This window comes from Pezoporus occidentalis, unplaced genomic scaffold, assembly GCF_034315485.1.
Source record: "Pezoporus occidentalis ecotype Australia unplaced genomic scaffold, CSIRO_AGI_Poc_V1 ctg263, whole genome shotgun sequence".
In the NCBI taxonomy this organism is placed as follows: Eukaryota; Metazoa; Chordata; class Aves; order Psittaciformes; family Psittacidae; genus Pezoporus; species Pezoporus occidentalis.
In genome coordinates, this window is record NW_026914534.1 from 441974 (window position 1) to 469798 (window position 27825).

Consider the following 27825-nt stretch of genomic DNA (forward strand, 5'->3'; position numbering starts at 1 on the left):
CCCATCAATTAAAATAATGAAATAAGCAGAAGGCTGACTATAAACACATCCACCTCTGCCCACTCACTCCTCAGCAGCCATGGTGAAGCAAGAATAGATGAGCTCTGCAGAATGCGTATGTTAGCAACTCTCCTTTGAAGGGCCAAGAAGGAAGAAATCCACGTTTCAGCATTTATCCAGAGAAAAACTGTGTTAGAAACTCCTTCCCAACCTTTCTAATCTCATCCACGAGAAAAGAGCAGAGAGTGCAGTGGTTTCCTGGTTACTCAGGAGAACACTGGCCATTGAGATAACTGTAAACTTGGTAGACCGGAATATTCAAATCCCATTTCTTCTGGGGCAACAAAGAAATAAATGAACAGGTAATTATTACAAACAATACGAGTAACTAAAGAATGCAACTGAGCTGGAAAACAGCATTTGCATATACAGATTCCAAATGATCACCTAAGCCTATTATCAGCATAAAGTGAGATAAATCCCTCACTTGAGGAAAACTTCATTCAAAAAGAAAACCAATAATTCTTGTAGAAAAAACCTTCTTCAAAGTATTACTTTCCTGTTAGTTAGTGGAGTTATCTCACCAGTGGGCTAATTTCCAGGACAAAATTTGCAATGTTCAATGGTCGTGATCATACTTCTGCACTTCCAGTCTAACACAAAAGAGAACAAGTTTCGAGACAGACAAGAAACAGTTGCTATGAGACCATTATTAATACAAGAAGATTCAGACCAAACACCTACATCGGCAAGAAATGGCATTTAGATAACAGTCTGTCTTGTTTCTTGTGCTTGCAGCCGTACTTCAAACAAAACTTTGTTTGCACAGCTCTTGCAAAAGCGAACAAGTGTCAGCGTAAGAAGGGGAAAAGACAGAGAAACTAAGCTTTCTTTCTAAACATGAGCAACTTTCAGTTCAGTTCCTCCATTATACACCCAGACCAACCACCAAGACCATGTTGAACAAGACCCTCCAATTTTAGCTGCATTCAGAACCGCTTCATTTTCAGAAAGAGAAAGGGGGGGGGGAGAGGGGAAGAGAAGAAAAAAGGAAGAAATGGTCAAAGTTCAAAGGCAGATCTTGGGAAATGACTAATTCACAGTCTTAATGTATAATGTGCCCCAGCTGAACTAAATTACACATTTTTTCAGTTGAATGTGTCACTCTTGGAAGAATGGGAAAATTCCCTTATCACACTGCCTCCCAGCTATGGATTTGAAGCAAAGTGGACCACTTTGGATTAGCTTTGAGAGTTTCTGAAGCACCAGCTACATGGTGATGTATTATCTGAGGTCACATACACTTTGCAGCCTCCCCAGACGTCAAGCCCACATACATGCATTTCTCTATTCTGTGTAGGCATGCGGAGGGGGAGCTGTAAGTTGCAGATGGCTGAATATAGTATTGCCGGGTTCAGGGCAAGACTAAAATTAGTTTTCTAGAACCTTCAGCCCAGTCCAAAGTGAGCAAGACAATGTCCCAGACACGCCGATATTGCTGCTCCCTCGTGCTCACAATGCACAAGTGCTGTGGAATCTTAGCAGGTAGAAGGGGTTAGAGAAGGTATGAAGCATCCAGGTCTGCAGAATCTGTAATACTCCAGATAGACAAAGCATTTCAGGAGAGATTTAAAGACCTCAGATAGACAGAGTATATCAGGAAGGGGTTTAAAGTTTAGCACATCGTAAATTCCAGCAAGTGCAACAGGACTTGAAGGTATGAACACAGATTACAGCCATTTATCTCTGTGGGTTTTGGTTCAGTGAAGTGAACTCATATCTTCATGGCTGCTCCTTTCCACATCTTGTCCCTCTCTCACCTCTACCTTTCCTCCTACACAGACTCCAGGCTGTGAGGCTGAGCATGCAGCTGTCATATTTCTACTGAACCTTTGGATTTGCAAAAGCAATGGTTTATTTTGGACACCATTAGTTTTATACATCGAAAGGTGCCTGATAGTAATTTCACTTAAACAGAAAACTAAGCACCCAACTCACTGAAGTCAAACTTCTTAACCATCTTACTCATAAGCAGAGAGGGTGGAAACATCTGGGGGGGTGGAGGGAACAGAGCACAAGCCAGTGCTGTGCAAGGCAAAGCGAATATTTGCACTGTGGTAACAGAAGCAACTGCAACACAGTGTAATTATTTCTGAGCTAGCCCAGGTGCCTGCAGCAATGTAGGCAGTGGCAGAACAGAGCTCGGCATGGACTAATTCACTCTGTTTCCCAGAGAGACTGATGTCAGTTACCCAAACTAAGCTGGGTGTATCTACATGTATCCGCAGTCATTCCTGTGAAAGCTGTACCCGAAGCAGACAAGGGAGAAGGAACAGCACGATTTGGGCCATGAAGGTGAGAAGAAAGCTAATATCTTCAAAAGACAAGAACTGCTTTCATGTGGGGTGTCCAGGCTTCAGGGCATATCTACACTGCACAACAGTACTGTCATATCTAGAGACTCAAGAGTCTCTGAGCTGGCAACTTTTATACAACGCAAAGAAGTGCTACGCTGAGAGGTTGTGCTGGGTCCTTGAATCAGTGTAGCTATGTGGGTATGATGTGCACAGGCTAATACAGTGTCAACAGAACTAATTAGCAAAAGGTCTCTGCAGAGCACTGCATCACATAGTGGGGGACAACAATTTGCTTTCTACATTACTGCTGAAAAAACACAGTACAGCTATCCAGAAAAAAAACCACACCTTATTCATTTAGAAAGGTAGAACAACAGCCTGCCTTAATGCTGTTGTGTAACTTTGATATCTGATAACTTTGTATATTTTCCCTGCTTAATCATTCCAGTGATGAGTCAAAAGAGAAGCAGAATACAAACCTTACCCCTAAGCATAGCTGGGAAGGAAATAAATAAAGCTTTGGGAACCTTTAGTCCTTTAGTAGTTCCAAGGCTTGCAGACAGCAAAAAGGTAATATGGGGATAGGGAAGTAAAGGCAGTAAGATCTGGTATATGCCAAATGGATCATAGAGACAGCAGATAACATTATGGATAATAAAATGGCTCAAAGAATAGACTTTTCTTTCAGTCCTCAATTTTCAGGCAAAGCAAAACCTGCTTTCTTGTTCACCAGTCCCTGTATCTGCCTAGTACAGCTGACAGTGAGGGGCCTCAGCATGCAAACCAATCGATCACATTTTCACTGTTCCATGATTCATCATGACAAATGAACAAAGATGCTGAGCTCTGTGTGGCCACCTCTCCTGATGGCTACTGCCTGGGTTGACCTTGTCCTACCACAAAGGGACCAATATGCCCAAGGATTTTACATGTAAAACATTGGAGAATAACAGCTGAGCAGGTCAGGGGGCATCTGGCTAATTGCAGATCCCATGTCTAATTATCTGGGTTGCTTAGTGACACACTAAAACTCCAGCTGAGAGAAAAAAGAAGATCTAGTAATCAGAGTGCTGTTCCAGAGATTGTTCCACCACAGGCCTCCTCCTCTATGACCTTAAATAGGTATCTTAGCACTGTTTCTTCAGAAAACCTGAATTTGGATTAAAAGAAGATTGTTATTCAAATAGGTTTTCCCTATTTTTAAATGCCCTTTTCCATCTAGAAAAATTTGCCATTCTGATGCAGGTGCCTAAGGTCTACATATAACGTGCACAATAGAGAATGAGACCCAAAACACCCAGCAGACAATGGCCAACAAGGTGCCAATGAACAGGGTGATAGCAGAAGTACTCCTCTTTGAGGTAAACTGGATTCTTAAGACACCCAAGGGTTTTAAAGGCTTCCAGTATAAAGCAGGATCAAGGCAGAGTTATTGACTCTTTCTGCAGCTTTAGTTCTCCACACCTCTCTGCATTTCACTCTTTCCTGTAATTCAGAGCTAATGAACAGCAGAAGGACACTTGGTCCTCAGACAGCAGGTGCCATAAAACTGTTCCAGGTGGGTCACATACCTGTTTACATAGGGCTGGTGCCTGGAACAGGACCTGGCGCCTACTACATTTACACACAAACATCCCCAGTGCTTGAAGCCAGAGCCCACCTGAGACTTACTAGACCCATTTATGCAAAGATACTCCAAGAAATTCACCACTGCTACAAATGCAAAATTTGGTGCCTCAATGGGCACACTCAGTCTTTGCACCATGCCTTCATTGTTCCTTTTCCCCATGCTGGCTTGCCCCCTGTGTCCTATAGAGGCTTTCTAAGGGGGTAACAGTACTGGTACTCATGACACATAGCAGATCAAGTTCCACCATCAACACACCTCTCCTTGCCCAGGTTCTGGCCAGCATTGTCCACTGCCCTGGAGCATCACATAGCCTAGCAGAATTATTCTGGTCTCAAAGGTCCCTTCTGACCCCTCTTTTGTAAGGCTGGCCCAGTCCTTTCGCTTACCTGTTGAGCATGTTGGACTGGTAAATCCTTTTCTCCTGGGTGTTGTAACAGCTGCTCTTGGGCTCAGGGATGAAGCTGTGTTCAGACAGCATATCAGAAGCAGCTGTGGTGATTATGGCTATTCCATCCCTCACTCTGGCAGGAAGACCATAGTCCCATTCATCATATGAGACAGAGATGAGCCCAGTGGGGAACTCAGATGGCACTGTGTCTGTATCCCCTGCCACCAGGCTGGGCACAATCCACGTGTAACCATAGCCTGTCAGACCCACAGAGTTGGCCACCTCAAAAATGTAGGTAGCCTCTTCCTTTGTGCAGTAGAGGAGGATAACAGGGCTTTGGAGCTTCTTGAGCTGGTTCTGGATCTTTGAGTCCCCATCATCCAGGGACATGTCCAACAGGAGGACTTCCTCCAATTCCCAACCCACAAAGCTGTGCTCAATGGTACTGCGGATCTTGTTCACGAAGTCCTGATAACCAGGGAAATAAGTAGTGACAATGGAGAAGATGTACCAGTCATATTCTTCCATGATGTTGAGCATGACAGAGGCTTGCTGTTCTATTGATGGACCAAACTGGAAGAACATGGATGACTCATCCTAGATAGGAAGTCAAAGAGAGGGAGAGAGAGAAAAAGAAAACAAGAATAGGTCAAAGGAAATAAACAGCATTCCTAGTCAACCCATTGAGTGTGGAGGGGGAGGAGTGCAATCAGAATCTTACACTTCATGTCTTGGCCAGAGCTTACAGATTCTTCTTTTAAAATTTTAAAATTTAAGTGAAGCAAGTGGGAAGGAAGTAAAAGCCTTTTTATGACCAGCTGTCCTTACTTTATTTTTAAAGGCAGGTTGCCGAAATTACTTAAAGATTTCAAATGTTAGGCATGATTCTAACAGACAGGGAACAAGTGGTACACAAGTGAGCAGAGGAAAAGAGAATATGTACAAAATACTCCATGGCTGCAGAAACTTAGAGTTTTAATCCCCAGATTATCATATGTAGTATAAACAGGGAAAACAGCAGCTTTGATACTGATTCAGTTTGGGATGGTCGTTCCAGTCTGAGTATCCAGATTGAAGTAGTAGAGTAGACAAAACCATGAGACACAAATAGCTCTGAGAATCTCCACTGCAAGCTCCTCGCAAAGCAAGCAGTAGCACAGAGTGCTGCAACTGTGAAGGTGCCATCTCAGAACAACATAAAACATTACTAAAATGGAAAAAATTAAATTATAAACTATTATGGGTTTTGTTTCTACCATGTTTTAGAGAAATGTCAGCTCAATATTTCTCTTGGTATTGCTTTCATACCCTTCTACCATACCAAGTTCATCTTTGCCAGAACCAGAACTTGCACCATTTTACAGCCTCCATGACTCCAAGGAAGTTTTGTACAGGTCTCACCTCTCCAACGGTATACTGTAAGCCTTTTTCATCCTGGAATTTCACAAGATATCAGGCTTTCAATTTTTGACAGATCCAGTAAATCCAAATACTCCCTTTTGCACAATTCATGATGGAAAAGAATGGAAAAAGCATTTGCCAATATGCTCTCTCCCACTGACTTCTGTAGAGTAGGATTAGATCATAAACAAACAAAAAAGACAGAATGAAATCTGCCTCTCTGCAGAGATTCCCATTACAATAAGAAAGTTCTCCAAATCCAATCACTACTTTTAGGAATGAGATAGCAGCTCCGCCTTCTTTTCAATAAGCCAAAAAAGCTGAACCAGAGATTCAAAAGGAGGCAGTCAGGAGTTTCAGACCTAGGGAAACTCATTGTGCAAATGCCTCAAGACATTACCTCAAGATACTTGCATTTAGAACAGTTCTTTACCAAATGCATCCTCCTACAGCCTGGCAGGTAAACCTGTTTTTCAGCAAGGATGCCAGTTAATTATCCATCCATCCCTCCATCCCTTCTTTAGCCACAGTTTTGATTACCTATTGGCAAAATAAGCCATAGCTCAGGAACTCCAGGAAAAAAAAAAGGCAAGCTTTGATCCTGCATGCAGCCTTAAGCTGTTTGTTGCTCTTTCCTGAACTCCCTATGAGTCACGTCCTATATGAAAGAGTCCTTGCTACTATATCCCCATGCCTCTCCTATGAGGTCTGGTGATTAAACTCTGCTCACTTCCATACAGCTCACCACCTACTTGTGAAAGTACTCTTAGGGTTGTTATTTGCTCACTGCAAAAAGAAAAAAGCACACACAAAGAAAAAGAAGGCATCAACAATTAGAGATATGTTAAATAAACAGGAGCAGCAACTGAGCCCTTCAACCTGTGGAAAACAGATCATACTTTCTAAGACTGGAATTCAGCCTGTTCTCCCAGAACTGCTCAGGAATAGAACTTACTCTTCCAATAAAAAAAAATTCTTTTTATCTTTGAAGCTTATGTAGAAAATCAGGAAAGGCAGAGGAATGATTAAACTATTCTCATGGCATGTACCAGAATTTGAAGAAAGCCTGAACAAGCATCTCCAATACCCTTCACTGGGCCTTTGAAAGCCACTTGTAGCAAACTGAATGTTAGAGTGTGAAGACTCAGCCTTAATGTAACATGAAAAGGCAAGACAGCTACACTGATGACTAGTATTTATTTTTATATTAATTTCCACAAAAGCTTTTCTATACTCATGCATAAGAACCTCTGAATTGCCTGTAAATTTCCAGTTTCTATCAGAAAGTCTAAGAGTTGAAGGACCTGGCTACTGAATTACAGGAACATTTGACACACAGCATCTTGAAGTCTCATATGAAAATATTCTGGGTCCTTTTCTCCATGACAAATAAGGGATGGGAGATGATAAATCCACTCGTGTTTCAAGGCTGCATATAAACACACACACAGGAGTTAGTAGGCAGGTGTGAGGGAGGTTCAAGGTGCAGGAGGTATTGCCCTCCATGTGATTTTAAGCAGGGTCAAATGCTCCAGTCAAAAGTGTTCACTGGCAGCTCATTCCACACGAGTGCACAGCCCGACTGTTGAAATAAGCCCCAAGACTCAGGGAGAAAATTTGGAGCTCCTTACTAACCAGAGTGTATCAGAACATCAAAAATCAATACACCAAATAGATAGCTTTATCACAATCCAGATAAACAATTCCACTCCGCTGAGAATTGTAAGCACCCCTCCCTAAATCAAACAGCACAGACCACTTGGCTATGCATATAATAATTGCTCTTGAGCAACCACTTGCATTTTTATTAAAGAAGGAGCAAGAAGGGACAACTTCTATTTAAAATGAGAACAGTAATGGGGTGCAAGCCAGTCCAACTTTTGGCTTGCCAATACGTCTCTTGGCACTTGATCACCCCAATAGTTGGGTGTAGCCAACTGTTGTTCATTCCTTAACCAATTCAGCACTCAGAAAAGAGAGGGCAAGGGAAGAAGAAATAACAACATTGTAGAAGTGTCCCTCATAATATATCAGGAGAACTGCTGATTGAGCTGGATAGAAATCTCAGTAAGTGCTTTTTGGGGGACAAAAAGTAAACTAATAAAAATGCATGAAAGCCATAATTTCCTTCCTTATTTTTGACCACACCTGATGAGAAGTCAGGGGAATAGAGAAGGAGTTGAACTTAGAGAACCACTGGGCTACCAGTCAGAGCAGGAATTTGACTTCACTGTGGCATTACACTGAAAGCTTTTAAATTAGGAGATAGATCTAAGGACGTTCTACATATACCCCATAGAATCATTATAGCTTTGTTACAGCCTAAAACAAAAAGACGAATACTTTAGCCCCCCAGCCCCCAGACATTAAGGGTTTTTACAGAATCTTACAGAATCTTCTATTTTTCTCCTGAAGAAATTTCATGCTTTTCACCTTCCCTTTTCACCTTGGAACTGCCAAAACATGGTTCAACATTGCCACTAGGCGGCAGATTTAAGTTTGGGATAGGTTGGGTTCAAAGCAGAAGCCCCTTACACGGCACATCATCCAGGTGTAACACAATCCCCCGGCTATAGCAAAAAGCCTGTCTTTCCCCCATAGTTCTTTCACCTGCAAGCTCAGGCTTTCCATAGCTAACTGCTGCAAGAGACAGCAAGATGCTGCTGGGCATCCCCCACCCAGTCTGAAAGAGTAGAGGCTCCATTACTGGATCTCAATGCCTCCAGAGATCCTAGTACTCCCCCACTGTCACCCTGCAAGGTCAGGGATCTGTAGTTTGCAGAGCTGAGCTGGAGGTGGAGTTGATCAATTGACACAGCACCACTCCCAAGCTGACAGATGGCTTCCCACAGAAAATCTGCTTCGAGTTTACTGCTGCTGGGACAAGTATTGCCTCCTCCTCCTGCACGTTTAACCCCTCCAATAAGGAGGCTAGATTGCACATGGGGAAGGTGCAAAAGCACTCACTGTGAAGCCTCTTCTTGGAAACTGGTAGCTGGTGACTTCCTTGGTGGATGGAAGAGGGTTTGCAGAGGTGGCACAAAGGTTAGAGACCAAGCAAGTGTTATTGCCACCACTTCTAAGCTGCCTGGTGCCCTCTGCCCCTCAAGGGACAGATAGGCCTATGCAGGTATTGCACAAAGTCCAGGTCTGGTGAACACCTCACCCAAGATGCAGACCTTTGGCAAGGCTGCAGGTGACTCTCTGAGGAGCCCCCCTACAGCTGCACCATTTGAAACCAATCACTGCCATTTAATGAATCATTAGATTACCTCAGATGTAGTAGGAAAGGTCCCTGGGTGCTGTTCTCACAAGTTCCTTCCTAACAGCCTCTCTGGATTCCCCAGGCAAGCAAAAGCAATTACTGCTTTACAAACATCTTAATCCAGAGCTAAACTGTTCTGCATTGGTCAGTCTAGTGAGCATTCCTAAAGCAGAGGAATGCAAGATCTCCAAAAACAGTTGCAGTGGTCCAGTCATCTTGAAGAACTAGAAAGACTTCTACTTAGGCACAGTATAACTGCTCACTTGGGAACTGAGGAGATCAGCACAGTACATTTCCTCTGTGAAGCCTATCTGAATGTATTCAGTTTTGGTGTGCCATGCTCTGGTGGCTGAGCCATGAACAGCTCTTTGCTACTGGTGGCAAGTTCCTTTAGCTCCAGTCCAAGTGACAGACCCTTCAGGGGCCAGGTATGTCAAGCTGTGCACAAGGAATTTGAGTGAGGAGCAAGTCAAGAGCATATGTTTGCTTCCTGCATCTGGAGAAATAAACCATGCTTTTTGCAAAACGGCCTAAGCTGCTATATCTTCACAAATGCAGCAGAAATACAATATGTGCTGCTCTGGAAGTAACTCCTTTTTATTAGGTTTTTGGGAACATCAGTATATCTAACCCCATTTGCTGCTTCATTAAGCTTCCTGTGCAGCCATAATTTAACAACTGGTATCTGGCCTTCCTTTCCTTTCCAGTTTGTAAAGGGAATCCTATGAGATCCTAACAACTTAAGCCACTATCATTTTCCAAAGTCCTCTTATAATTTTCCTGATTCAGAAGAAAAGCTGTTAGTGTTTAGTGTTAGTCTTTAATAGGGTCTTGATTTGCAAAATTCCTCTATGACCTACAAACAAAGTACATAGGGATGTTTCTTGTTTAAACTTCAGCCCTGCCTACCACACATTTTGTAGGGGCAAAATGTAGTGAGAAAGCACCAAATAACTTCTGGGAAAACATAGATTTTAATTTCCTCACCTATGTATTTCTTTTCTTTGAAATTGAGACACCATGTGCACTTATTTGCTACAGTGCTGGTGGGATACCTGATTCACTGAGAGTTTTATTGTCCATGATGGAAAATGCTGCAACAGTTCCAAGTCTTATAATTAAATTTTCTATATTTCTGAGTCCCGTTTGTTATAACAGATCTGACAGGAAATCAGGATTTTTGCTGCTTAAGTGTTCATTTACTCCTGTTTATTCTTACCACAAATGCATCACTGCCTCAGGCTAGCCTGAAGTCAGGATCTTCTGCCTGTTTGTTTTTTCTCCCCACATTTAATTTATTTAGCTTTCAACAAATCAATACAATAAAACTCTGTTTTTAATATTACATGCTGTATCATCCTGTGTGAGTCCTTTCCCTGAGTGCTTGCAGTAGGGACTATGAGAACACAGTAACACTACAGCCCCAGCACAATGTTCTTGTGGTGGGATTCGCATCTAGAACATCACATTTCCACATCTCTCACACACATACATGCTCTGATTTCCACAAGTACGCATATTGACAGCAAAACCTACTCAAAGTAAGGTTGGAGCACACTGGACTGTGTAATTTCTGAATGACTCTGCCTAGTTGATACTATTTAGTAGCATTTCAAAACTTTCCTGTCTCATTAGAACAGGTTTCCTGAGTTATTAATGATTTTGGCTTGCACAGCAGATGGAGCAGCGATCTCCTACAACCCTTTCCCAGTGCTCTGATTCACTGATGAGTGGATCGTTGTTGGTGAAAATCCTCCAAGCTACCCTGGAAATGTGCCCTTAGTGGGAAGTTCAAATTTGTTAGTTGCAGAAATGTGGTTTACATAACCCTATCATTTGTTAATTTCTTCCCTTGTTCTCATAATAACTACTGAACACGCTGGCCCTCTTTGACAGAAGTATACATAGGTCATAGATGATGGTTAAAGAGAAGTGATTACAGAAACTGGTGGATGAGTGAAAGGGAGAGAATCAGTTCACTGTCCCCACTGGTGGAATGGCAGGCAGGATATACTGATAAATTCGTGAAGGTCTATAAAAGCCCTCTCTTCCAGGACAGCATGTTGCTCTCCTTCTGGTCCCTGCTAGGCAGGGCAGACAAGTGGCCAAAAAAGGAGGTCTGCAGCAATTAGGAAAATGGTTGATTCTCTAGGTCTTCTCTGGAAGCCACGATCCCTGATGGGTACAAAGAATAATTGCAATAACAAATCTAGAGTTGCTAGTATAGCTCAATTTTGTCACCAGGGTAAACGGTAACAAATGTAGCAAGATTCACATGTATAATGACATTAACTATAGACATACACATCACTATATATACAGATCCCAGTCATGGCTCGGACATTAATCTCTCTGTAGCAGTGGAAACAGATCTGCTGCAGAGCCTTAGCCCAGGAGCAACTGTGTAAGTGCTCCAGCACCAAGGAGTTCCTGAGAGCTGCAATAAAAACATCTCTGATTAAAGATGACTCAAGGGCTGAAAACAGCTAAGTGATTTCCACTTTCCACTTAAGGGTCTACAGAAATCATTCATTTGAAACATTTTGCAACAGAGAAAACTCAAGATAACCTGAATTCTGATCTTAGGATTGTTTCACTCCATACCACTTGTAGTTAACAAAAAAAGATGAAAAAGTTGAACATACGCAGGGCCATTGACTGACATACAATTCAGAGAAAAACCTCAGAAGTCTTTTGGCTAAGGAGGGAGTGCACAATTTGTGACTTTTATACATAATCACTGGTCAAAGCAGGCTAGTATATGCTGCTATGCCATACTAGCTTCCCAGAGCATCACATGTGGGTGCCAGCACTCTTCCACAGAGGAGAAATGGCAGTTAGAAAGCTGCCAGGATAAACAGTTTTCACACCAGGCTTGTTGCATTTCCATTTTCACCTCTGTATATGTGTGGTTCCTTGTCTGATGAGCTTACATGAATGGATTAAACCACTGGTCACTGTGGGTAGATGCTGCCTGCCAAGTGCCATGTTATACCATGACGGCAATCTGGACAACCCTAGCTTCCCTGTCCCAGCTCCGACAAGTCCCCTAGGTTGGCTTAATATCTTGACATTGCCAGCCCAGAACAGTTAGAGGAAATTCAGACCATCCCATTACTCATTTACATCATTACTCAATTACATCATGGTGTTTACCTGGGACTTCTTCTCTGGCTGTCTTACCCTCCAGACTTAGGACTGAATTTTGACTGAAAGCTGAATGAGATCTCTTTGGTATAGCTATATTAATCAATAGCAGCCATAAAACTACCCAACACTCTTAAAAAGTCCAGTCACAGTATTTGGCATGATGTCATTGAATAAATTTCTCCAATCAGCTATCCAGGGTGAAATACTATTTCTTTTAATAATTTTTAAATTAACTGCTCTTTCATTTCATCAAGTATGCCTTTGGTCTCTTATTGTGAGCAGATCTGATTGTGAACTGAACCTCCAAAATTTCACAGAATCTATTTAAATAAGCCCTGGAAGCCCAGCATTGCATCCAATACCCCCTGAGTCTCTCAGGAGCTGCCAATCTCCTTGTACTATGGCCCAGCTGCGGACAGGTCAGAGTGTGTCTGTAAGGGCCTCCATTCCCCTTCTGCCTCATGAAGTAGTGATACCCTTTTTCTCTCAAAATTCTGCATTGCTTAAGTAATTACCTTCTGCGGGCAAAACTGTTAGTTTCTCTATGTCCTAACACATGGCACCCACAGTCCTGATGATTCCAATGTCTACTCAGCCTTTATGAACAGAGCAAAGTTAGCTGTGTCTGCACTCTGGGCTGGCCAGATCACAGCTGAAGCAAAGTAGTCAATTTAGGATAATACTGTGCCAAGACTTAATCTTTTCTTTGAGGCTGGCCATATTAACCAGTTTAGATAATTTTCAAAGCATTGATAATAGCTTACATACTCTTTGATATGGCATCTGGCTTGCCTCAGAGTGCAAGTAAGCAGCTGAAGAAAAGCCTGTGTAGATGTGCCCTTCACTTTCCCTAAGGCAAGGAGCACTAAAAGACTTCAGCCTCGTCCATTCTGCCCAGCAGTAAATGGTAATTCTCTCACTCAAAAATAAAAAAAAAAAAAAACACCAAAAAAACAAACCAAAACAAAAAAAAATCCAAACCAAAAAAGCCCACCAAAAACAAACACTCCCAAACTCTTTAAATAGGAGAGCTCTCCAGCACGCAGATGAAGCTCAGCTCACAGACTCCAGATTTCCCTCTGCCCCATATCTGGCTGCTTCTTCTCTAAGGGGTCATAATTATGCTCTGAGTACAAAAAAAAAAAAACAAAAAAAAAAAACAAAAAAAAGGAAAAAAAAGAGATAAAAAAAGGTCCAGCTCCCACTGTTTTGGTCCCACTTAAGCAGTGGAGTTTCCCTGGCAACCGCGCACATGTAATGCAGCCATGGCCATACGCTTCCCACCACAGCCAGCGGGAAGGGCCACCATTGCTCCCTGCAGTGCTACACAGGGTACAGTAGAGCCCACCAGTGCTGGGGCTGAAAAGACTGGGGCTGCACATCACTACCCACACCCCAGAGAGAAACTCATTGCTTGGCAGCCTGCTAGACCTGCAAAGGTGCTCAGGGAGAGGAGGGTGGCTAACGGCCCACTAGATTTCTTGTGTCAGGTAACTAGGGGCAAGCAGGAGGAAAATCAAGATTTGCCCTCATCCTGCTCACCCAGGCCTCCTTCTTTGGGGCTGGTTCCTCACTGCCTTCACGCTCCTTGGAGCTGTTTTCCTCTATGGTGTGAGAGGAAGGTGTGGAGTGTGTATGTGCTGTCTTTGTTCCCCTGTGTTTATGCACTGCTCTTTACTTGAAGGTTCAGTCCCACAAACACAGCCAGGTTTATTCAGTTAGCCCAGGTCACTGGCTTTCTGCCGTGAGGCTGCCCCAAAACTCAGAAAGAAGGGAGCCCACCTTTTATCCTTCTCAGCCTGGGAGTATATTCAGACATTTCATACTCACAGCTTTATGAGACCATGAGGTTCCACACTACCCTTCACTGCACCCTCCAAATCAGATCCGATCACATTGGAAAGGAGGTGCTGCTTGCTCAGAGTATACCTCCTCCCTGCCCTGAGCTCTCCCAAACCTGGCTCATCCCAGCTCACTCCAACCTGTGTTTTACAGCACGGGCTGGAATAGCAGCATATTGAAGCCTTTGTGTGCACCAGGTGAGAAGGCAGCTCTGCGTGGTGCATTTCAAGAGGAATTTTACTACCTTCCTTACGTTGCCAAGATAGTATAAAATAGCACTGGCGTAAAATGAAGAAATAGTACCCTGTTGCAGGTTTTCCATTTTTTGTTTAGACATCCTGCTGGCAAGCAGCTGCCTCATTAGCCCATAACATGTATGTCTGTCTGCACCAGACAACAGGAGGCAGTAGAACCGTGAACTCGCCCTTAGGCATCTGTGCATTAGCACTGGGTGGAAACTCCAGCTCATGTCCAGTAGATCTGCCCTGTCAGGAGAGCTAACTAGTTCAGACCCCAGCCTGCACCACCCTGGTGACACTCCTGATTTCAGATCTAGTTGGGAATTTGCTAAACCTGAGGAGAAGAAACAGAGGTGGATTCCTGAACCACTGGACCTGGACTATGGATTCAGCCCCTGCTTTGGAAAGCAACTGTATCACTGAAGAGTTTTACAAGAGTCTTTGTCTGGAACAAGCAATATGGATTTCTATATGCAGCCTGATTTGTCATGCTTGAAGACCTGATCCCCATCAGAGATGGCTTTGGCCACAGCAAGTTACCATCCAGGATGGATGAAAGCATAGCAGCACCTACTTTCTCCCTACACAGCTCTCCTTCCTAATCAACCAGTGAGCAGTGCTCCTGTCGGGAAGCTGCTGTCATGCCTGTCTTCCTCATGTAATTGATTCACAAAGTTTTAAACAATTATTGATTCTCCTCCTCCCCACTGTGGAGACGTTGAGACCATGGAGTTATTTACACAGATATTAGAAAGGAAAGAAGCTCCGTCCTCAGATGTTCTTTTTTGAGTTCCTATCTATTAAGTCTCAGAAAATAGGAAATTTCTTACAACTTTACAGACAAAAGCATGCATAAATACATTAAGTTCCCTGCACACACACAAGCCCATCCAAACATTTCCAGGATGTTCTGCCAAAATCACACCAGCTGAATTATTGCTTTCTATTATTTTCTATTGGGATCATAACTCTTCAGTTCCTTTTCTTTGCTCTGATGATTAACAGCCATTTGCCATGCCCCTTTACTGCTATAAGACTGAGGCACAAATCGTGGCAAACTTCCTATTCAAGAAAAAGCCATTTCTAAACTCCAATGAATTGGAAATTCTTCTTGGTAAAAGACTGGACTATAGGAGACATACAGAGATGGAGCTTGCAATCTTCCCCACAGCTCCTGAAGCACTTCACATTCATGGTTGCTACAGAGATTGGTGCTGTAAGAACCATTATATCCACCTCCATGATCTAAGAACAAGAATGTTTACACTTCTCAGAGTTTGGTGATGAGAATTTGAAAGGGGAAATCAGTCCCTCCGAGCTTGCAATAAGGGTGCTATGAATTTCAGTTCTGAACTTCTTTTTGCTTGGGCAATGAAAATCAGCAAGTCCATTTCTAGTCAGCTTAACACTGTGCTGGAGCACACATAATTAAATTAACGTTTTTTCTATAGTTACCTGCACATCAATAAAAAGTGCCATCTATAATATTCAATATGCCCTTGACATAACTTTAAAGCAGCAGCATTACAAATAAGATGCTCTTTTTTGTACTTGAAAACATATTTTTCTACCTATATTAGGCTTCGTACTTTTTTAACCAAAACCTGAGTCTGGGACTGAACTGACGTCTCTTTTTCAAGATCACACACAGACATAAGGCAGTGAGATTTCTGTTGAGGATCAGCATAGCAGAGAAAAGGATTGATGGAGCAGCAAAAGTATTTGCCTCTGCTGGCCATTAATAATAAGAGTAACAAAAACATCTAAGAGAATAAGAGCCAGGGTGAGGCATGTAAGGTTTAGAAATAGCTCTTCAACTGACTCAAAGGCAAAGCCAATGCATCTTGTTTTCCTGCATCTCCCATTGTCTGTCCTCTTTATTAACCACACACTCCAGCACAACGGGGGAGTGGGAAGTAGATGGAAGCATCAGCAGGAGCTCTGGCAAGCTGGGCAGAAACGAGCTATTCAATCTGAACATTGCCTGGTCAGGGCCCACGACAAAAGATGGAACAAATAACTACAAAAGAGGGGAAAGAAAAAGCTATGTCCAGCACTGCACCTCCTGCAAGGGAAGAGGCATTGGCTGTGATGTTTTGTCTTTTCCTTCCACTTTGTATCACTCTGTCTCGTTATTTTCTGTCTTCCTGCACACAGTTGCCTTTAGGTGCTTCAAGTGCATGCAGTTGGATATGTGTGTGTGTATATACACATATACATACATATCTACACGTACACAGGGGCAACTGCACATAGGCAATTCTACATGCAAGATGGCTCAAGATAGGCAAATTGCCTCATCTCCAGTATACCAACTCAGGCTGGCAGCACCTGAAATGGATTAGCATCCAACAGTGATCTCTATGAAATGAGGTGATGGTGCAGTCCAGCCTTACTGACAATAAATGTCTACATCACCACACATACATTCAGTGCTGACTAAACTTCTGGTTAGTGCTCTCAGAAAGAATCCAAGGATTACACAGGCTGCTTTATTACACAGCCTTGGCCACAGCCCAGAGGAAGAGAGTTCACATGCCTTCAAATTATGGGTGAAAGCATTGAAGACATAGTTTTAACAGACTTTGTTCTTCCTGACAAATACAGTCCTTCAGGACTCATCTTTCATGGAGGCGAGTAGTCATCTATTAATATATAACAAGAGGATCTGGGCTATTAAGAAAACAAAACAAACTCAAAAAAACCCACAACTCTGTCTTTTCTTTCAGCAGGTCAGAAGGAATACTTGTGGGAAGGGAATAGACACAGAAAGGTTTATTTCAGGGTGTAGCTAAGCAATTCTGAAAACTGAGACAAAGTCATTGCTCTGGTCATCTAGCTTCAAGATACTTTTTTTTCCTTTCAAGATACTTTTTTTTCTTTCTGGGAAGAATTGTATTTTCTTCTTTTCATGCAAAACCTCCACTTTTTTTTCTTTCTAGGAAGAATTGTGTTTTCTCCTTTTCATGCAAAACCTCTGAATACCTGCCTTCTGAGAAGTAACGAGCTGAAAAACCTTTTCTTCAAGTCTGGTGGCTAGTGCAAGAAGCTCAACCTTTTAATTATCTCAATGGATGCAGGATGTGTACATTCCTACACTACGCATCCATCTGCACTGCGTAGGAGCAGATCATAGTCTTGGCATCAGTGCTCTTCAAGGCATGCAGCCTTGCAGAGTGGGCATGCTTGGTGAATGAAGCACACTGCATGGAAGTCATCAACCCAGTGCTCTACAGCTCATCTGGTATCCAGCTGCTCTTGTTATGTTACTGAGTAATTTTTAAGGGCTGGTAGTAGATCTTCTTCTTTCACTCATCGCATTAACCCCACTAACTTCGAAGTCACACCGTATTCTCTAGATGGAAGTGAGAACGTTGTCAGGCTCCTTGCACATTCAGCAGTAGGCTATGGATACAACCTCTCTATTCATCAGTAGGAAAACATGGTCTTTACAGCTATCCCTCACTAGCCTTTCTTCCCATGGAATCTCTCTATTGTGTAGCTCTAGGATACCCAAGAAAGGAAAAGGATGCATTTAAAAATGTACATATTCCTTCCACATATAAAGGGCTGAGGATCATAAATTTCCTCTTTTACAGGGAGCTTTCTGAGGGCCCTTCAGCTGTCTTGTGTGGGGGACTTTGTGCAGCCGATTCATAATTTCTGTATTCCATTGCTATGCAACAAGAAAATTGTTCGGTCTCCACAAGAATTTCACTCCACTCCATAAACATCAGCATGTCTGTTTCAGCAGAGATTAATCATACAGGCCCTCCCGGCCTTGGACTCAACCCTTCTCAGGGCTCCTCTAAACAGGGCAGTTTACTTCCTTACACAAGGTCAATTGTGCATCTTGGACTTTGACAAAGGAAGCTCTCAGTCCACTGGGCCCACTGACAGCAACATTTTAACTCAACAGGTGCTGCTCAACAGTTTCTAGTCTAAACTAAAGATGAACAGTATTTCAAATGGAAGTGGCAGGAGGACTTTCAGCAGGGGTAGTCATAATCCCTTCCTGCTGGGATGTGGACAGTAGGCAAGCTGGTCCCATTCCTGTTGAGTCCTGGGAGGGGATTTTTCCGGACTGTAAGTAGGCAACATCTTTCATCCTACGGCTTCCACCGAACCACATCCTCTGAGTTTAATAGCATCCTGCAGTCTTTATGGGCTCAGAAGGGGGATTACTGCCTCCCAAAGTGCCAAGAGCTTTTGCTACAATTCCTAGATTTTCCCTGAAGTGCTCCCCTCCAGGTATTGAATGAGCGAGGTACTACAACTGAAAGATTGAAAGATTTTCATTTAGCATCTTTTTTTTTTCTCAGTTGATTTACTCAGTGCAGATGGAGTATAATAGATGAGATTGCTTTGCTCACCCGTATCTGCATAAGCTTGTTTTAAGTACATTGTATGATTATTTCAACTTCCCACCAACAGCCTCCTCGTACCTCCAGGCCTCTCAAAAGCATGCCTGGATTGTGTAATGCCACAGCCCCATATCAGAGTTGCCAGAGTTAACCTGGACTGCCTAGTAAGTCCACAAGGCGCAGCAACACCTTGCAGAAGTACTAGCTTGGATCCCTGAAGCTGAAGAGTGATTTCAGTATAGTCCACGAGATAAATTTGTGGTGACTCAATTGTACCGCTAGCCTGTTGGGTGCTACCTGAGGGTCTGCACAACATGCCATGCAGCTATGACCTCCTCAATCTCACTCATTCCCTGCAGTGCCTTAGGCACCCCACTACCTTAGGGTGCTTCATACCATAGCTGCCATGGGACATTTACAATTGCTGCCTGCTCCTCTAGCTCCCTTTGCCCCCACTGCCTAAGCAGAGGTTGTTCTCTCTTCCCCAGGGCCGAGGGAACATAGAATCCTAAAATCTAAAATCTTTTCTCTCAACCCCACCTTGGGCACTTCTACAGCCCCACACGATTCCTGTGCATAAGCTTCCCTCCCACCCACCGAGTGCAGGGCAGCTGTGACCATCCTGGGACTAGAGCAGAAGGAGGGGAGGCCAAAAGGACAGCAGACGGTGAGTTCACACCCACATACACACACATCCCTATTAAGGATCCAGCTTTGTTTCCATGGCAACGTGCAGAGCCGCAGCAAAATGGTCCCTTCCTGCGCAGCAATGGCAGCCATGCCCTGCACCCCTAAATCCTCCCGCTTCTCCCAGCCACTGCCAGGGCCTGCAGTGACCCCTTTACACACCTTCCAAAGCCTGGCAATTTAAGGCTCTCAGATTTCCCACTCATGATGCGACATCCAGAAAACAGGAAAATAAGGATGCACACTAATAGCGGTAACAGAAATAACACTACCCAACACAGTCAAGCTGTAAACCCCTTAGAACAGCATTACAAAGAAATGCCTTTTCTCTCCTGGAAGCTGGCAATGATCATCAATGGAGTGCAGCTCACAGAATTAAAAGAAGATATTTTTTCCTACGGGCAGGTAGCTCCTTACTACACAGCCAAGCAGCCAGCACTCCTCTGAATCTACTATCAAATGCCACTTGCAACCACAGCCAACTCCACCTTTCAGGACAAGTTGTCCCATGCAGCCCACCTTCCCATGAGACAGCACTAATATCTTGGTCCCTGTGGTAGGGTGGTGAAACACAAGAGGACAGCTGAGATCCTGGGTCTTGGCAGTATGCACCCTTCTTAGCAATTCCACAGGGAAAGGCATGTAGGACATGGCCACATGTTTCTTCAGGCCTTCTGCACTCAGAAAATCTACCTGCCATCTTACAACTGAAACACAAGGACTGAAGTGCTCATGATTTCTTAGCCATTTCCACTACATGTCTTCAGGGTTGTCTGCTGAGGAACGATTGGGAAAATTAATCCAAATTAACTGAAGTTGTGAGTTTAGCATGAATTCATTAAATCACATTAGCCTTGAATGGACACATTTCTTCCAAATTAAAGCAATCCTTAGAAGAAAATTGAACTAAACCAAATTAAGGTCCTTTTAATCCTGAAGAACAGAGTGCCTACATGGGGTTTGTTGTAATTAAGGAACAGCAGTCTGGAAGGGATGTCCTAGCCCCGGTCTCCCAGACAGTCTCTCCATATTAGTCTTTTGAAGAACCTATCATGCTCTCACTGGGAAAGGATTAGGTTTCTTGTTTTCCCTGTGCAGTTTGGAAGCTGGTGCAGAACTCTGCTGTACTGACAACTTTCTGCTAAAGCCCGTTCCTGGCCAGTTAACGCTTAGCTCCTCTTTACCTTGAAGAGCTCTCCTATTGTCACAGTATTTCCCTCTCACTTTTTTTTTAATGGAGGGCAGCCTTTTATATTTTCTCAGTCTGCATTTTGCCAGGTTAAGTAAGCTACACTATCTTAGTTTCCTCTTGTAAAATGTGTTCTTCCTTCTCATTACCAACCAGATACTTTTCTGACTCCATTTTGCTTTAACTGGGATAACTGGAATTATACACAGAATTGTACACAGAGGAAATTACACTAGAGCCTTTTACAGTGATACTGATACTTCCCTGCCTTGGCAGGGAATATCCTGCCTGGCACCTAGGAACATAATTGTCTTTTATGCTGATGTCTCATATCTAAGCCTCAGTCATCACATCAGTAAATAATACTCCCACTTTTTCTCATTTTCATTTGCTTCTAACTGATAATTCCATTGTTTTTAAGATCAATTAGTAGGAGTAACAAAGAATCTTCTCATACAGGCCAGCAGACTGTGCAAAGGCACCCAGACCAGACAGAAGAAATAGAAGTAATAAACAGTAGAAGCCAAACAATTTCTGCTGCTCAAGTCCTTCAGATCAAGTGTGGGTTCCAACATGTGGCTTCATACCAGGCACTGTAGATGAGTCTATCTGCATGCCTCTGAACTTCACATAAGTGCATTTCACCTTCTTTCTATATTGTAGTCCTCAAAATTGTCCATTTCTTCCTGCTTGTTCCCTATTCTACTCCATTGATTACACTGCTCCCAAGTGTGCACAAATGTCCTCATGAACATGATCCCTCACACTCCTACACCATAAATCAGAACCCAACATTTGGAAACATTTATAATCCTGTGATTTAGAAAGTTTCAGATTAGCCACACTACACTTCATCTCATATCTGATATGGCAGAAGGGAGCAAGGGAGACAGGATGGATAACTGATGGAAGAGAGACAATCAGGTTTCCCATTCAGAGAAGCACTACCTATTGCAGGACACAAGCACATTTACAGAGAGTGTCACATGAATACAGCCAGTTAAAAAAAAAACCTGTTTTCATACAATATATCCAAGCTAGGGACTATATTACTACAGGAAATCATTGTACAGAGCAGTAGAAAGAAGCAAAGAGGTAAATTATTAGGTTCTGATTCAACATGCCATTATTGCTATTCAAGATGCCATTTACTGAGGACCAGGTTACTTTGCTGTAAAATTAGACTTTTATCCTGGTAATTTGAGCCTTTTAAAAATATTTATTCACATTTTTTTAATGCAAAATTACTTAGACCTGGCTTGTCTGTGTTTGTTTGCTGTCAATGCTCCTGTACAGGAGTTTCATCTGCATATTCATGTATGGAAATGTGCAAAAACTTGCAGAAGTGTACGTCTTCCCTGTTCATATGCAAGTATTCAAGCCAGAAGTGCTTGTGTGCTCATTCAACAAGGGAACAGAAACAATACCAAATAGATACCTCTGACCAACCATAATTAAGTAATGCAGCCTGTATCAATCCATAGAGTAAATATTTTCCAAGAAGTTCACTGAATAAATTCAAATAAATTTGAGGAAATTATGATCCACAAAATTGATATTCCATAAACAGAAAAAGAAGCTAAATTCACTGAATAAATTATGTGTTGTGAATTAGTCCCCCAGCTCTAGCAATTACTATGGCTGGATTATTAAAATGGATGGCTAATTTAGCATCAGTAGTACTACTTTTTGTTCTGGGTACTCAGATAATACTACTTAGGTCTTCTATAGCACCGCTCAAAACAAATTAAATGACAGTGTCCCTTTTTTCTTTTTCTTTTTTTTTTTTTTTAATACAGAGGAAAGTAATAAAGTAGAGAATCAGCCTTCCCGTTGTCAGTGTGTACCAAACTTCTCAGTATGAACCAGCTCAGCAGACTGGAGGAAATACAACCCACATCCCTGAAGAGACAGCTAGATCCTCCCTCCAACAACAGCGCAAGAACTAGTTATGACCCTCATGGACATTCCCCATCTCTCTGTATGAGGAAATGGCTGCATTCGGAATGCAGGAAGAGTAGGGATCTTATTAGCCTAAAGCAACAGGCAACAGTTACTGTTTGAAAGTGTCTCTCTAGATTTAATGGTTTCATGTGTGCTAGATTTGCCCTTTTAGAACAGGTCACATTCATTACTAATTGTGATCTTTTCTGTGGTGTCACTGAACTATGATGTTCAGCAAACCATACTCCTGTCTGAGAGGTGAATTAGTTATTTGGAGAGCTAGAAATGAGATTGAAATCAGCCTGTTACCATAAAACAATCTGTGATCTGCAGGATCGCTGCCCAGGTCCCTATCGATCTCTCCAAAACACCTCCTTCAGCACGACATTCACAACTGCTACCTTCTTAAAGGAAGGCAAATGGTAGAGGAGGTCTGAGCTGCCCACTGCCTCCCAGGAAGCTTTTCCTGGGACAAGGGTAAGAGAATGGCCCAACTCAGGGGAAATGGCAGCATAGCTGCAGGGCAGCCTTCCCTCTTGCTGTGTCTGGAATAGCAACCAAGAAAATCATTTTGTGCTGCAAAACTCACCAGTTTGGCACCTTGCACCAGCCTCAGAACTGTTCTGGTTAAAAGAAACAAGGCAATTTCCTGATCATTTCACTAAAAAGAAAATGCTGGGCCCTCCCAGCCCTGATGTAAAGCCATGGGTTAGTGCTTGTCCATTCCTCCCTTCCCTAGGTGCTGCGCTGCTGCCACACACGAGATTAGCAAGGAGGTTATATTTAAACTTCCAAGAGGAGCTGCTGTGCGATTATGGGTCTATTTAAAATCCTCTGGGCAGCTGCAGTACATAATAACAAGTCAGCGGGAGGCAGAGAGAGAGGGGAAGGAGGAGAGGGAAAGGAGGGGGGTCAGGAACGTCACAGATTGTCTCCGAAAAATTGATTGCCAGAAGATGGCAGGGGGTGCAGTCAAGTTAAAGATGCCTCCCACAGGGAGTGAAAGTGAGAGGGGGGACGTGCAAGAGAGGTGCCGGCACCGGTGGAGTGTACTGACAGGCAGCGGGGGGATTGGACAGGCCAGCATGGAAAGCTGCCAGACCTGAAACCTTACTGCCTCAGGCAAGGACGTCATTCCCTTAAACCCCCTCCACTCTCTCTGGAGGGCTCTGTCACACGCCACTGGGTGCCTGTCCAGGCTTCTTCAGATCACAGGCAATTGAATGAGTAAATAGCTATTATTAGACTGTCCTCTCCAGCCTGCCCACACACACACACACCTCAGCCTCAAGCCAGCACAAAACTACCCCAAGAAAACACCCTTCCAGGGCTTTACCCAGTCCTCAGCTTCACTATATCTCTTGGTAGTCTATTCCCCTCTCCAAATTGCTACTAAATGATCAGAGCAGGGACCCAGCCCCTCCAGCCTCACCATAAATCACATTTTCTATGTATTTTCCCAGCCCTCTCACCAGCTGTCTCCACCATCTTTGACTCCAGGGCACAGACAAGGTGGGTTCAGAACCCCTAGATGGTCATTGAAAAATCGCCTCAGGTAGCCATGACACCAGAGCTCAGTGACATCATGCCTGGTGAGGTTCCGCAGGTGGACCTGGGGCAGGTGAGGTAACAGCAGTGAGGGGTGGGCAGATGGATGACAGTGGGGTCCCAGTGTGCAGGAGGCTGTGCTGGTGGTACCAGCCTGCCCTGAGCTGAGCAAAGGGGTCCTCAGTGATCCAAATCACTGAAAGGTGAAGCCTAATTCATTCTTAACTGCAGGAGTGAGCTCTTCCAGCCTTACTGGTGTTTTTCAGATAAGTCCCACCCATTGCACAGGCTCTCATTTAATGATATAGTGGTATCATGGTCTTCCACCTGCCTGCCCTCTCCTTACCAGTCAAATTTCCACGTCCTTCAAAGACTTGCTGCAATCCAGCCAAGATGACTGCACTTCAGTGCTGACTGGAGCCTTTGCAATGCAGTCTATAAAACACTGTGGGAGATATCCAGAGGAAAGATGCTCGAGAAACATCAGTAATAGCATTCCACACACCTTCTCTGATACTGTCCTTTGTGACCCTTTCCTACTCTTCTTTCTTCCCCATCCCTACACAGCCTTCCTCCCATCTCTACACAACCATTTTCAGCACTGGAATGTGGTACTATCAGGCATGGAAGGAGTGTCTCTCCAAAAAAAGATTTGCCTCAATTTCCATCAGCAACAGAGAAGAGGGGAAAAATGTTCAAATTAAGCTGCTTGATTACTGAAATTAATCTTGTCATTTAGCATCCCTGTTCCACAGAACGGGGCCTTTGATTAGCCTCCTTGTTTCAGAATATTACAAGCAGACATTTATTAAGCAGAAGGCAATTCCTCTGCAGGGGGAGAGGGGCCGCTGATTCCAAAGAGAATGTTGCTCTCAGGATAAGAGATGGCCCCAGCTTTGCCCGCATCCCTGGCAAGCGAGGGGATACTGCTCTGACAACACATCCTGGGCCCCAAAAGGATTCTCAAAAATCCTGCCCCCCATACATGACTAAGGACCATCCTCTTGCTACTGTCATACGCTTGGTATTTATAAGGCTGTCAACACTTAGAGCAAGTTATCACTTATTATTACCATCATCCTGAGAGCCCTCAAAGGTTGTGACGTACTATGTCCCCCCTGCTTGGCTCTCTCTGGGCACTAAAGAAATACAGCCAGATAGGGAGCAATCCTCAAGGTGACTGGAGGAGCACTGGACCTGCGCGTAAGACCTTTGGCACCCACACTTCCCTCTCTGCTTCCTCTCCAGCTCTGCACTGCATCACAAACTGCACTGCTGTGACTTTGTACATTCATGCTGTCACAAGCTATGTGCTTTTCCACTCCATAGGGCACATGCTAGGAAACAGGTGCCTCACTTTAGGTAAGGACTGCTCCCATTGACCTGATGTGGTGTGCCATACTTCCTGGGAAGGCTGAAGGGACAGCTCAGAGATGGTGGTGGAATGCCCCAGGGATGCTCTTGCAGCACCCAGGGAATTTCAGAGCCTACTTCCCCTAGGAGGTGCCATCCTGGGACTCCAAAGCCCAGAACTAGCTCTAGAGGTAGAGAGGAGGGATAAGATACTATAGAAGGTTGTCTCCTATGGTTTCTTCTGACTCTTGTTCCCCCAGCCAAAGGGTGTTTAGACATGGTTACCAGCATAGGGAAACATTCACCAGTATCCCAGGCAAATCACTGGTAAATTTTAAGTCTGCTAAACTGATTGCTGGGTTTCAAGCTATCCTGGTCAAAGTCCACCAGCACTGAAAGGTTGTAAAATGGAAGACCAACCTTTACACTGTTTACCTTTTCCTTCCCCTGCAAGGGATGATTTTGGTACTGCCAGTCTAATGCTCCCAGTATTGCTACTAAAAAGAATGTATTCCAGTCTCTGTTCTACTGCATCACAGTGCCAGAGCTCCATCCTGCAGGAGAAACACAGCTCAGAGGGAACATGAGGTTGAGGCCTCTATAAGCTTTAAGTACAACCTTTTTACAGGCTGTTAATATGGAATCTGGAAAAAAAAATGGCAGGTTTTTAACCACTTTCATCACAGACTCAAACTACTTTCCAAACATTAACTAAATACATTTCATAGTAGCTCAAATCCTCTGAGTGCTTCCTTGCACTGACTGGTGAAGTCAAAATTGCCCAGCCTATGGGGAGGTATCATAATCATCTTTGTTCTGCAGATGGGGAAATTGAGGCATGGGAATTCCAAGTGATTCAGATAGGGTCATGGAGATGAACCAAAAGCAGAAGAGAGCGTTTTTTACTTTGGGTCTTCCTTAGCCCTCTGCATTCCAACTCTGCCCTATGCAGTGCAATCACTCAGCTTCCAGACCGCGTGCAACAAACCACATGTAACAGCAGATCAAAGATCCTAAAGCTAATCAAACTTATTTGAATCTCCAAAACTATTCTGAGGGACCCAGATGGAAGCTGGGACACAGGTGTGTAACAAGCTCTAATTTTAGCTGATTTGGGTTTGCTCATCCTTCCCTCACCCACGGTGGCAGGCAAGGCATACAGCCTGAATGAGAAACGGTGTTCTGATGAGGCATCTACAGGTCTGGTGTCGTTTTGCTTGTGGGTTTGCTGTTTCTTGGGTACCAGAGCTGCATGAAGCATTGAAATTCCACCCTTAGCAGCAGTGAGCAGCAGAACCTGGTTTCCATAGCACTGCCATGGAAACCGCGCTTTGCGAATTTGTGCCTTCGGGCCCCTCTGCAGCTGAACATCTCCCTGCTCCTCCCCAGCATCCACCTCCACACTACAAGCCTCTACACCTCCTTGTATGTCTCAGAAGCTTAAAGGGTGCGGTACATAGGGAAAGAAGAACCCTGTTTGGCTCCTCCCTGGATCATAATATGTAAAAGTGTCCTCTGAAGAAAAATACAGCATACTTCTTTCTCCCCCAGCAGAAAAAATGACAGTTAAGATTCCTCAACTTGAAATCGCACAAGTAAAATTTCACCTGGTAATATATTAAAGTACAAACCCAATACTCTCATTCAGTGGGTTCCATTTACTTATTTTGTCTGCCTGGACACCAGCTTCTGAAAGTGAAGGACTAAATTAACTGTTAGAATGCAGGATAGACTCCCCTTAATCTTCTCTTCTGGTTTTGTTTTTTACTTTTTGCTTCCCATCCCATAGCTCACACTAAAAAAACTCATGGCAAGGGCTCCATAAAATGGAGGGAGAAACAGACAACTGGTATATGCAAGATACATGTTATTTCCCCTCTGCATCCACTGAGTGCTTACAGAACACGTGGAGCTGACATATACATCTCAAAGAGATACAGCCTATGAGCATTAGCAAGTCATCTCCACTGGCTGGGAGGCCACAAGTCTGCCCAGCACCTTGACAGGTCAGTCCCTAACAGCCTTGGTCATCACGAGAAGTTTGAGTTGTAGTGCTTAGACACTACCCTAGAAATGGGACAAGCAAAGGAAGGTCTAGATTTTAGAGGAACAGCACCAGAAAAGCAAGTAAGAGTCAAGACGCAATTGGCAGGGAGCAAAAAGTAAACGATTCATCTTATGACCCTCCACCATGGGTATTGAGGGAAGAACTGTCCCCTGAGTGAGAAAGAAATCTGATCTCTCTGCTCTACTGGCACCCTTGACTCTGGAATGATTACAGAAAAGGATACTGTGTTACCAGAATAGGCCAGAAAAAGTTGTTCCAAGTAGTTTGGAAAATACCCACAGGCAATGACACAGAGCTGCTTTATATACTGTCAAAAATGGCAGCTCTCATCTGACATGCATGGAGCAAAGTGCACCCCTTGATGGAAGACGGACCAGTTCCAACTGGCTTAGGGCAGACC

At 43.7% G+C, this 27825-nt stretch overlaps 1 protein-coding gene across 1 annotated transcript in view; it reads right to left on the bottom strand.

Moving 5' to 3' along the window:
- The window catches only part of GRIN2B (glutamate ionotropic receptor NMDA type subunit 2B), a 216511-nt gene that overhangs the window by 116849 nt on the left and 71837 nt on the right, over positions 1–27825 (bottom strand). Inside the window, exon 5 of the mRNA XM_062624161.1 lies at positions 4374–4972. Coding sequence (XP_062480145.1) covers positions 4374–4972 — 599 coding nt within the window. The remainder of the gene's footprint in view (positions 1–4373; positions 4973–27825) is intronic.